This window comes from Larimichthys crocea, chromosome XX (assembly GCF_000972845.2).
Source record: "Larimichthys crocea isolate SSNF chromosome XX, L_crocea_2.0, whole genome shotgun sequence".
NCBI lineage: Eukaryota > Metazoa > Chordata > Actinopteri > Sciaenidae > Larimichthys > Larimichthys crocea.
The window spans coordinates 4798164-4810892 of NC_040030.1; the positions used below are offsets into that span (position 1 = coordinate 4798164).

At 43.7% G+C, this 12729-nt stretch overlaps 1 protein-coding gene across 25 annotated transcripts in view; it reads left to right on the plus strand.

Annotated features, from left to right (window-relative positions):
- The window catches only part of celf2 (cugbp, Elav-like family member 2), a 201109-nt gene that overhangs the window by 183841 nt on the left and 4539 nt on the right, over positions 1-12729 (plus strand). For 6 of the 25 annotated variants that reach the window (XM_027272031.1, XM_027291963.1, XM_027291962.1 and 3 more), the window contains 5 exons: positions 45-108; positions 3825-3959; positions 7056-7184; positions 10144-10341; positions 11514-11657. In XM_027272031.1, the coding sequence (XP_027127832.1) occupies positions 45-108; positions 3825-3959; positions 7056-7184; positions 10144-10341; positions 11514-11657 (670 nt within the window). The remainder of the gene's footprint in view (positions 1-44; positions 109-3824; positions 3960-7055; positions 7185-10143; positions 10342-11513; positions 11658-12729) is intronic. The other 19 variants (XM_027291964.1, XM_027272018.1, XM_027272021.1 and 16 more) reach the window with 11 other exon arrangements.

Sequence of the window (12729 nt, forward strand, 5' to 3'; positions counted from 1 at the left end):
CTCTCTCTCGTCTTTCCTCATCTGTCTTTCTTTCTTGCCATCAGTTGCTTCAGCAGGCGACCTCCTCCGGTAACCTCGGAGCCTTCAGCGGGATCCAGCAGATGGCCGGTGAGTCAAAAATCAGTTGATTTCAACTCCCCCTGATTTTTTTTCCACCTCCTCCACGCCCCGCCGAAGCCACGATATATAAATATATATATATATACGCCGACGATGGCGGACTCTTTGTTACGCCTTCTCGAGGACCAAAGAGCATAACAGATGAAGTCGCGTGGCGGACTGAAAGAAGAGATCTCTGCCCTGAAGATTTATGCACTGTTGCTGAGAATCGTCTTGATCTTTTAATGGGGCCAGACAAGAGTTAGTGCCCCGGGCTTGTAACAGTAGCACCGAGAGGAGGAGGTGGAGGCGACGGATGAATCACAGAAAGAAAGAAAGGAACAGTTAACGCTGTAACAGTGGGCTTCTTCTTTGGTGGCTATTTTTGTGCACTGCTGGCTGGCGCCATCTACTGAGGGTCATCTGTACCTCCATGTTTAAGCCCAGATTTGAGTTTAAAGGAAGAAAATAACATTTTTTTTTTTAACTCTAAACGTGATAAAAAACGAAAAAGGACACCAGGAAATATGAAATAAAGTAGTTTGAATCTTTCAAATGCATATTGTATTAACCCAGTTCTGTTAATCTGAGCCACGAGCGAGCCGGAAAGCCTCCTATTAAATGTTGAACAAGATAAAAATCTCCATCTTTAAGAAATATAATTTTAAGAGCTTTTAAAATTTTCGGTTCTTTAAGACGTCCCCGTCTCCTCTCTCTCTCTTTCCTCTTTTTTAATTCTTTCTCTGCAGATACTCTCGCACCTCCCTCCCCGTTCACTCACAGTTTCTTCATCTCACCTCCCAGCCTTCACACTCCTCCTCCTCTTCCTCCTCTTCTTCTTCTATCCTTCTCAGCGAGGTGTCAGCTTTTAATTTGTCCGCCGTTTAGTCGCTGGGAAACAATAACAGCTCTGAGTGTGACGGTGTGTCGTGTTTCCTTTGAGTTACGACACTTTTGCGATCTCCCCGTGGCTGATTTAAATTTTTCTTCCTGCCGCTGTCGAGCTTACAAACTTTCAAACACACACACACACACAGACGTGTGGTGGAGGATAAATGGAGGCTGTGGGATTTGGAAAGCGAGGGTGAGTAACGGCGTCTGAATCTGGAGGATCTGTTGGTCCTCCATCTGCGATATGGAGAGCGAGCGAGCGAGCGAGCATTAGTGATTGGCAGGCGATGTGACACAGCTGAATGACATCTGGTCCCAGTCTTTAACACGACGAGCTGCAGAGCTGAGAGGCTTCAATTACACCAATGAGCATTCAATTAGACGCAGCCAACGCCAGCCTGGTGCAGCCCGGCGCTGCCATACAGAGCGTGCACACACACACACACACACACACACACACACACACACACATATGTACTCACAGTCGCTCACGCACTCACGTACCATCTGCACAGCCCGGATACTCCGGCTCTGATGTGGGAAGTAGATTATATTTGTCTCATACTGTCTCTCTCTCTCTCTCTGTTCGACTTTCTTCCTCTCTAACTCGGTTTATTTTTATCTCCTCCCTTTTTTTTTCTCTCTCATAACTGTCTTCAAAATGTTCAACGGGCGAGATAACCTTTGACAGACGCGAGTAAGGATTGTGTAGAGGAAAAAGAGGTAGAACTGTGAGGAAGGAAGAAAGAAAGAAAGGAAGAGATAATCGCTGTGTTGTATGAGTTTGAAGAAGGAATAGGAAAGAGGACGGGAAGGAAAGGAAAGGAAGGAGGGGAAATGCCAAGTAGGACATTGGAAATTGGAAGGAAGGAAGTAATGAGAGGATAAAAGGAAAAGGGAGGAAGGGCACGGAGGAAATCAGGAGAACGAAGGGAGGAAGGATAGATACGGGAAATTGGAAAGAAGGAAATTGAGGAAAGGAAATGAGGAAGATATAAAGAAAAAAGAAAGGACACAAAGAAAATGGTAAATAGGAAAGGAAAGGAAGGATGAAATGTAAAGGTGCAAGAAAAAGGAAGCTTGGAAATCGTCAAGAAGCAAAGAAAGGGGGAATTAAAGCGAAGAGGAAATGTAGGAAAGGAAGAATGAAGATGGGAAATGACACAAGACGAGGGAAGAGAAGAAGCAGAGCAGAGGAAACAGGAGGAGATGGAAGGAAACGAGGAGAGAGTAAACAACCTCCTCGTCTCGATCACGCGGCGAATTAGTGCGAGAGTCGAACTCGCGTCCACGTGACGACGGCGGCTGTGTTTGAATCTCTGCACTGATGTATCAGAAACACACACACACACACACACACACTTCCTGTCACCTCGAGAAGTTTTTTTATTTTATTTAATTAACCAATCAGAAGTGTGAATGCAGCCATCTGTCGTCATCGGCTGCGTTCAAAACAAAAACAGGACGGATTCTTCTTCATGGCGTCTTCTTGTTCGTGTGTGTCTCTTATTTGTGTGTGTGTGAGAGTGTGTGTGCGTGCGTGTGTGTGTGTGTGTGAGTGTGTGTGTATTTCCATGGTACTGTATATACATCCAGACTGTATATACGACACATACACCTCCACCCTCTTTAAACTCTGAATCCTAACGTGAGTCACAGGAAGTGCCTCTCTCCGTGGTAAGAACTACTTCCTGCTCTGATGATTTGTTCACACACACTTCTGCACAAACACACGCACACAAACACACACACACACACACATGGAGTGAGGTGAAAGGTGTTTTCTAGTCTAACTACAGGCCTGTACGCCAACGCAGCTGATTAAAGTCTGACGTGAGGCCGACGTCTGTTCATATCAGCGACACGCATTCATCCTCTTGAATTAAAGTTTAATCAGAACACAGATGTTCTTTTTTTTTTTTTACAGTTTGCTGATGCTAAAGTTTATTTCACAAACTGAAATTTTTATTTTCTCTGACAAAGAAACGTGAAATTTGAACGAAAGGGAAGAATCAGAGCGCAAGGGATGCTACGATAAATCCAAATTATGTCCTAATTCAGAGTACGAATTCCAAAATGAGAGTTCATCTTTGATGCCAAAGCTTGTACAAACTAAAATATGTGTGATGTGACGTTTAGTTTATTTTAAAACTGTAAAAATATTCTTAGGTTTATTTTCTTTTGCATAAAAAAGAAGGAAAGGAGGATAGGAGTAAGGAAAGAATCACTTTTATTGCCGTTTTATACCTGCAAGAAATGAATTCAGCTGAAAACAAGAAGCTCGACAGGTAAATATTAAACTATATACAGATGAAATGCATGTAAATATGCAGATCTATACATGTATAAACAACATTAAAGACAGATGATGAAAAGACGCGGTCTTACATTTCGTATCAGCTTCTAATCATGACTTTTATTGACCGATTAGACGTAGCTGTAACTGCAGCAGGAAGGCGATCCACCTCCTGTTTGTCGAAGCCGAGCTTCAGAGAAAGTTTAACCAGCTCACCGAGTGTTTCTGCACCGAACCTAACAACACCACAGCAGCTGCTCCTCCTGATTTAAACACACGTGGGACTTATTAGCGAAAAATCAGCTGCTGTAGTGTTTGTCTTCACACACTGCAGACTCTCCACACCATCAGAGCAGAGGATTATTTCCAGGCACACTCCTCTGATATTCTCGCTCGCCTTCGGACACCAGGCGGGGCGGCTTGAACTCCGTGTTCAGTCCTTCTGTCCCCGGCTCCATCCAGGCCAGACCCAGCCCACGCCTCAGCCTCAGCCTCCCCCCAAAGGTTTGACACCACCCTCTCTGGCTCCTCTCTCCAGGTATGAGTGCTCTGCAGTTGCAGAACCTGGCCACTTTAGCAGCGGCGGCGGCGGCGGCCCAAAACTCAGCCAGTCCCTCCACCGCAAACCCCCTGTCCTCCAACGCCGCCTCCCTGGGAGCGTTGGCCAGCCCAGGTAACACCGCAGCCACTCAGGTCCGGGGGGGTCCGAGGTCGCCGTGTGTTGGGGGCCTGCCTCTACGTCCTCCTCCGCTCTGCACCGTTACCATTGTTGTCGCCCCCACTCCATGATCCCCGGCACCATCACCGAAAACCATCAACCAATCACCGCTGCCGCAACCATCTCCATTGTTCAGACCTCCGTCAGTGTTTCGGTGTGTGCATCCACCGACCCTCCATCTCAGTAGAGAACCCATGCTGTGTTGTTGATAGCGCTGCGTCCTTCTTGTCTTTGAACACCTCCACCACCTCCACCACCTCCTCCTCGCTTCATGTGGACCCGAACATCGCCCATGCCACCTCCGTGATACACGCACTGTATATGTGTGCGCGTGTGCATGTATGTTCTGTGCTTCGGTGTGTCCGTCCGGTGCAGACCTGCAGAGACACGGTCCACGTCCCGGTGGGACGGGCTTTGTTTGCGCCTGTATACATGTATATGTGTGTGTGTGTGTTTTGGTGTTTCGTCTCATGGAGGTTTAAAAACTCAGCAGGTTGATGTCTGAACTCGGCTCAGGTTAAATATCGCCACCTTCAGATTCTCTCCCTCCTCCTCCTCCTCCATCCTCTCCTTGTGTTCCTCCTCGTTGCCCTCGTCTTTTGCTGCTGCCCTCCTTTTGACAAGCTCCCTGTTTCTGCTCCATCATTCTCCCCTTTCATGTCGGCTCGGCCTCGCTCCAGCAGCCGTGGGTTTTTTTTTTTTTATTCTCTCTCTCCTCCTTGCTGTCTCTTTTGGAGCGCACTCCCAACAGAGCATGAATATGAAAAGCTACCCCCTTCCTTTCTCCTTCCACCTCCCCTCCTTCCTTCACGTTACAGCTCCCGCCGCTTGCTTCCCATCCCCACTTCCTGCCTCCACCGAAGCCGACGTGAATGCCCCGTCCTCTCCTCTCGTCTCTCGTCTTGTCTCCATACTTTTCACCTTCTTCCTCTCTTCTTCCGTCTTTTCTCTCTCTCTCTTGAATGTCAGTCCAACCTTGAATAGTACACACTCAGGGTTGAGCTGCTCGGTGTGAATGAGCGGCGCTACACTGCATGTGTCAATGAAGCTGCAAAACGTCACGCCAGTTTGATAAATATAGACCGTTCTGCATGGAGACAGGCCAGTGTTCCTTTTCTTTCTTTTGTTTTTTTTGTTTTGTTTTGCACCATGTGCCGACATAACGCTCCTCCTTTATCGCACCATTTCTTAATATATTCAGCTGCAATCCTGCTTTGTTGGCATCGCTTTGATGAGATCAAGGGTAAATGAATAGATTCAATCTTTTTTTTTTTTTTTGCTTTTGTTGCACCATACTTTCCCGCCATCTCACCAAAACACCAACCACCACCACTGACGTAGTAGCTCATGTATGGCACACATTTCACATCGGTGTGTGCGCTCCAGGTGTATGTGTGCGTGAGTTTGTGTCCGCTGTGTGTTGTTGAAGTTTTGTGTGTTTTTTCCGTGTGGTGTGTGTTATTTTATTTATTTTTTTTGTGATTTTTCAAACGAAGAAAGAACTCCAAAACGTTTCACGATTACAAACCGAAACGATTTGCACGCCTAAAAAAAAAAAAAAAAGAGAAATCTTCTGATTGTGCTCCTGCCTCTCTGTACATACTGTCTGCTTTTTTTATTTGATTTTGTTCTTCCAATGCAATTACAGCATCGCCTTGAATACCTGCTCTTGTGAATCTCTCCTATCAGAACGAACCACACGGTCTTTTCATCTCCATATAATCTTTTACATGCTGTTTTTGTACGTAGAGTCAAGGTGCCGCCACTTCTTTAGATTAATTAAAGGTGCTACTTGTAATATATCAAGCATACCATCGAATCATCGCACTGAAAGGAAATGAAATCACTGTGGAGAACATTGGTTGATATTCCCCTTGAACTCCAGCCATTCTCAGCTTTTATCATCAGAGAGAACAGCAACTGGCTCCTGCAAACCTCCCAACAAACCCTGACCAGCAACACGTGACCTCCACCAAGGCTGCGGCTTGAAAACCCTTTAATAAAGCAATATTTAAATGTATTATTATGTTTTTTTTTATATATATATAATTTATCCTGCTGCTGTAACTAAGGCAAGAATCACTCGACAGGTGCAACAAAAGATATGTCGGGACATGTTTTCTACAGATCGGGTCTAGTATATGTGTAAAATATGTAGACGATGGCTGATATTTTGCAGATCAGGGATCTTCAACCAGTGGTCCACGACCCTCAGGGGGTCCACAGAGGTACTGCAGGGGGTTTCACCAACTTTTGTCATAATAAGTGACCAAAATAAATGTGACGGTGCAGATAACTGAGAAAACATTTTCACTCCAATTGGATGATGCACAGCTCTTGGCCTTTAATAGCCAATGATAATTATGCATGAACTTGTCTCCTGTCCAAAGGTTTGAAGACCCCTGATGTAGATCATGGTCGAATTAAATGAATTAAATCTTAAAGCAATCTTTTCGGGGATAGTTAAACATAATTTGGTCAAGGCTGGAGTTTTCTGACATACGTGTGTGAAGCGTCGCTTCTGCCTTGTTCGTGTCACTTTACGTTACCGTAACATGTTTTATTGAGTTGCCTTTACGGGGGATGCATGCGTGAATTTAAGTAGTTCTCTCTCTTATCCAGTCGGACCGGACCAATCTCTTCTGATTGAGGTTGCATGAGCCGTTTTTTCTAATTATTGGAAATATTAGAGTCCATGTAAAGAGGACTACTACTCTCCACCGAAAGCTAGGTTGGGGTCGCTTAAAAACAAAGCAAACCTTCAGTCTTCTCAGCAGTGGTTTCATTTATTTAGTATTTCAAATTCACGATGTTAAATTGTACAGGTAGCACCTTCTGTATAAACTCTATAAACGCCAGCCTGTGTGAAGAAGCTTTTTTTAAATATGTATTTAATAAGGAAGCCTCTAAACGGAGACCTTGAGGTGTGTTTAATGCTTGTATAACAACTCTGCTCCTTTGTCTCCTATTCTCTCCCTTCACCTCCGCCCTTCTCCCTCCTCCCCTCCTCCTCCCACCTCCCACCCCCACCTTGTTCTGCTCTTCCCGCAGCCGCGGGCACCACAGCCAGCTCCAACGCCGGGGCCATGAACTCTCTGACCTCTCTGGGCACCCTGCAGGGCCTGGCAGGCGCTACTGTGGGCCTGAACAACATAAATGCACTAGCAGGTAGCATCAACAGTGAGTATTCACCCTGTCATCAGCATCTCCACCTCCATCTCCACCCACCTTTCTGACCATCCAACGCCCAACGGCAACATCACCTGTGAGTCGATGCAGAGAGACGCAGCTGTACGCGGCTAACGCGGCACATCATTAGAGTTTGACTGGGATGGGGTTTTTTAAAAGGCGGATTCATGTGATGTTTTTAAATTAAAACTGACAATTTATCATATTTAATCTTTAATTTTGAGAAATTTAAATAAAAGAAACAAGATTACTCGCTAAAACTCCAAATGAAAGACTAGAAAAGTGAGTTTGTTCAAGAATAAAGAATAATTTGTACTAAAAAGGAAAAAATAAACTTGCCAGTGTGCTCCAGTATATTTAATATAATTCAACAAAGGCTGACTTTATTAAAAAACCCATCCAACTGTTCAACTCTAATGTTGGTGGTTGTAGAGATATGCATCGTAGTCTACATGGAAATAATCTCTAACTGCATAGTTTAACTCGTAGGATGAAATTGGACAAATTAATATTGATTTTTGCAGATTTAAATCAGTCATTTGCTTTATTGTAGATATGAAAGTCTGTATTTTGCACAAACGAAAGACTGAGTAAGAGAAAAGTAGAAACAAAGAATGATACAACAGACGAAATGTGAATCAGAATTTATAAATCGTCTCTCTGTGTCTCAGTTTTACTCAAACTGTCTTCACTCTCTCAATGATCGCCACTTCATGAACTCATCCAGCCACAGATCTTTCATCCATTCATTGAATCCTCCATCTCTCCATCCGCTTCCTGGTTGTGTCCTGGGTTACGCTTTGCTGTAAGAGCGCCGCGGTGCCGTCCGGGCAGAGCTGACGTGCTGCTGTCGCCTCGTGTTTGTCGTAGTCGTCTTACATTGTCACGTTGTTTTGTTTGTTTGTCATATATCCTCAAAGAAATCTGAATTTGATCATTTTCATGCCAAAATTTTTCTGTAAAAATCAAGAAAATATAAAATTGGACACATCTCCTTCCAAATGCAAAATGTTTTTTGGCAGAACCTATCCTATATGTTGAATTTTCTGCCAGATAAATGTACAAAACATACCAAAAGTCCAACTTGAGTGATTCATTTTGTATCAAATAATACAAAATGACCAAATGACCAAAGAAAATGCAAAAATTTTACACATTTCCTATGAAATAAATACAAAATATGTTACAAAATACTTCTTTCTATTGTTATAAAGTACATTAGAAATCATTTATGTGCCAGAAGTACAAATTGTGTTGTATTTTATACAAAACATGTTGGTTTTCATGCCAGAAAGTTTTAAACACTCTGGTTTTGTTGCAAAAAAATACAAATTTATCTGGGCATGTCATGCTCTAATTTGTAAATCTTAATGTTAAAATGAACCAACATTGGTCAACATGTTTCAAGCCCCAGAAATAGAGAAATTGTCCATTTGCATGTCAACAGAAATACAAAGTTGTCTTCACAATAACTTTGTCATTGTCAGAAAGATATAAAAAGACATCGTCAGCAAACGAGTGTATGATTAAAGGTGTTTGCAGCTGGTTTAATATCAAGTGTATTGGTATTTAAAGTCTGAACAAGTCACTGAATGTTGTCAGGATTTACTTGAACTTGTGGTTTGATCCAGACCAGACACACTCGTTTCTATCCATGTGTGAACTGAATCAACTCGGCGGCCTGCCGAGCTGTGCGGCGTGTGTCCTGCCTTTGACCTCTGGGGAGACGGGGCTGGGATCTTAATCAGAGCTGTTATTACAGCAGAGATCCTGTACTACCGACCTCTTCCACCACATTATTCTCCTCTGACCTTTACTGCTCCTCGGCTGCAGTGGCTGTATCCGCTGTGTAAATCATATACGCGTCTACTCGAGCGCACACAGGTACAGAAACACAGGACACACACGTCTTTCAAATGGAGGGGGACGCTTTGCATCACATTTTGTCCTGGCTAACCCTCCTCGTGTCCCCACCTCATCGCTCCACCACCACCACCACCGCCACCTCCAACCGCCCTCATTTAAACACATCTAGGCCTTAATTGAATTGCAAAGGTCACCAGTGCAATTATTCCTGAATAAATGAGTGACCTATAATCCAGAGCTCTGCGGTGATAATTTATTTCACTGTGTCTGACGGTGAGGCGACAGGACGCCGAGCCAATGTCAGACCCCCTCAGACAAGTTGCCCTCCGCCGTGATATTAAGCCGTTACAAGCAGCTAATGAGTGTTACTGCTGCGTCCGTTCACTTTCTAAACCCGACTGCCCCCCTCCGTCCTCCGTCCTCCGTCCTCGCTCCATGCGACTGTCTTCAACCCCCAAAGTGAGACGTCACTGGCTGAAAAAGCACCTCCAGTCACACCTCACTGTTTACACTAAAACAGAGCTTTGGAGAATTTTGCATATCAGTACTAATGCAGATTATCTACCAATAACTCTTATTAACTCTTAGGATTATTTTCTGGATGAATCACAATTATTGCTAACCTAACAACTTGTTTAATGACCAAATGGGGACCTTTGAAACATGTCACCTTATGGGGACCTTTACAAACCATGTCCCTGTTTGTCGGTTAAGTGTGTTTTAGTGTTTTGTAGACATGACTGTTTGTGTATTTCCATGTGCGTGCATGCCTCGCTGCGTGCTTCTGATCTTGAGTACACCTGTGTGCAGCTCTGGCTGTCATCAGCTACACTCATACTGTACTTTAATATGTTTAAACTAATAACTGTGTGTGTCCTGACGTGGTAGCTGTTGTTGTTTTGTTATTTATGTATCTTATATGTGTGTGTGTGTTGTTGTTGACGTGTGTAACTTGTGTGAACGTCCGTGTGTGTCCGTGTAGGTCTTTGTGAGTGTGTGTATGTGTGGTAAAAACACAACCTTCAGTGGGAGCGCTAATGAGTAAGTGCACTCTTCTTTCTTTATTGTTGGGTTTTATGTAAAGTTGCTCAAATGCTCTCAGGTATGGCGGCTCTAAACGGAGGCCTGGGCGGCGCAGGGCTTACCAACGGGACGGCGGGCACCATGGACGCGCTGACGCAGGCTTACTCAGGGATCCAGCAGTATGCCGCCGCAGCGCTGCCCACCCTCTACAGCCAGTCCCTGCTGCAGCAGCAAGGGGCCGCTGGCAGCCAGAAAGAGGGTCAGTAGCCCGAGGCCGTCTGTCTGCACATCACTGCTGCTCAGTGGGAGTTCACATTCAGTCTTTCCTATTTGTAGAATAGTAAACAGTCAACACAAGACTCTTAACTGAGAGTTAAATCGAGGTAAAACATCATAAATTAAGTCGAGTTTGTCAGTGTAATGCTGGTTATTTCTACAATATGTGAACAAACACCTTCTTTAAATGGAGCAAAACATTTAAAAGTTGAGTTTGCGACATTTAATCGGAAAATACAGCAGGTCAGAAAATGCTTGAAATGAAAAACCGTCTAAATAATTAACTAAATGTAGCTATTTTACTGTTTGAATATTAAAAATAAACAAGTAAATTCACAGATTTGTCTTCCTGAAAAAAACAAGCTCTACAAAACCTCCAAGTATAGGATCAAATGTTTACAGAAATTCTCAATTACTTTATATTAGTGTTACAAAATGAGTTTATTTGTTTGTGTATTCAAACTTCCCTATGATTATCAGCAATACACAAAGCTGGTGTTAAGTTCAATTTTCCACAAAAAGCTTTCAAACACTGTGTTGAATAGCCGACACCAGATGATGAAATGTCTAGTAAAAAAGAAATAGAGCTACATACGATTTGTTTGTCCACTTCGTATCTCTGCTTCCAACAAAGATCCATCTGTAAAGACGCATACTGTCTTTGACAATCCATCCGGGAGTTCAAAACCCTCAGAGGAGACAAAGAGGTGGCGAATACCGAGCTCCCTCACGGCTTCATTTAGCGTTGGAGAGCATATTTAATGAGCCTGAGAGATCTGACCTTTGTGTGGTAGAAGTGGGGACGACCTACAGCCTCCCTCTAAAGAGACAACATACAGCTGAAAGAATGAATGAATGAATTCAAAGCGAGAGAACGGAACTACTTTTGTTCGTAGAGTGCCAGAATATAATTATTAAATGAAAACCAAAAGCTTTCATCTTTGTTTAATGTTCAATACAATTGCACAATGTTGTTTAAAAGCAATAACAAGCTCAAGGTCATGCGATATTGTGCTAAGCGGCGTGCTTCAGCCGCGTTCCTATGACGACAGCACAACAGTGCCGGTCGCAACAATGCAACGCTCCCTCTCCTGCAGTTTTGCTTAATGAAAAACCACTCTGACCTTATACCCGCTCTGTATCTCGTCCCGCCAGGTCCCGAAGGTGCCAACCTGTTCATCTACCACCTGCCCCAGGAGTTTGGAGACCAGGACATACTCCAGATGTTCATGCCTTTCGGAAACGTGGTCTCTGCCAAAGTCTTCATCGACAAACAGACAAACCTTAGCAAGTGCTTCGGTACGGGACACACACCTGCAAGCTATCTGTCCTTTTTCTTTGCTATTAGTGTCCCAGTTCAGGGGCTGGATCCTCTGAAGGAAGTCTTTCAGAGGAGATGAAGGCCAAGCTCAATTGCCATGTTCGTGTCGTAGGGGAATTCTTGTAATAACCGGTGTCTGAATAATGTTCACCTCAGGTCATAATTACAGATTTTATCTCAGATATTGTTGCAAAATGAAACAGGTAGTCTAAGAATCTGGCCCATGTCCATCATCCATCCCTTACGACGTGAACATCAAAACAGACATGGCTGGCAAAATATTCATGAATTCAGGCTCAGAAAAGTTCAAGTTTACCAGTGGGAAGTTGCCCATGGTAGACTAAACATGTCAAGGCTGTTAACAAGAACAAAGTGCCCATTGCACTTTATGTCTGGCTTACTTTATTCACATCCTTCAGTGTCTTTATCTGTGGTTTACGAATAGGAACTTTTATGTAACAAAATGTTTAAGAAGGTTCCTAAAAACGTCCGTTATTTAGCACTAACTGCAAGAGAAACTGAGATACTCTTCAACTTCCAGCTTAGTTTACTGTAGAGCTGCAAACATCGAATATGGAGATTCCAGTAATCATTTCTTGGGTTTGGAATGAGTTTGTCAGCTTTTCCAGTTCTAATATTTTATCAGGTCTTTCAAGGCAATTCTGGAAATCAATAACTGTCTCTATTTTCTGTACAATTAGTATCAGCCTACACGATTCCTTCCAGGAAACTTTAAAGAACTGTCAAATAAAGCGTGACTCAAAACGTCCATGACAACATTTTCCTGCATCTCCCCATGATATTTCCAAACTTATACAAGCTGACCAGGAAATGGGTTAAAAGATATTGAGGGCTGCAAAGGACACACTGGTTGTGTCCTCCAAAATTCAGGTAAAGGAGTTTATATTACTCATTTGGGACAGGACTTGTTGGCTTGGCTAAAAGGGATCCACCCCTGAACTAGCACCGCAGGAGACTCCTTTCCAACCTGTTTTTAACATTCCACCTGATCGGCGTGTAGAAAGAACAGAGCTTCAAATCCAAGGTGAA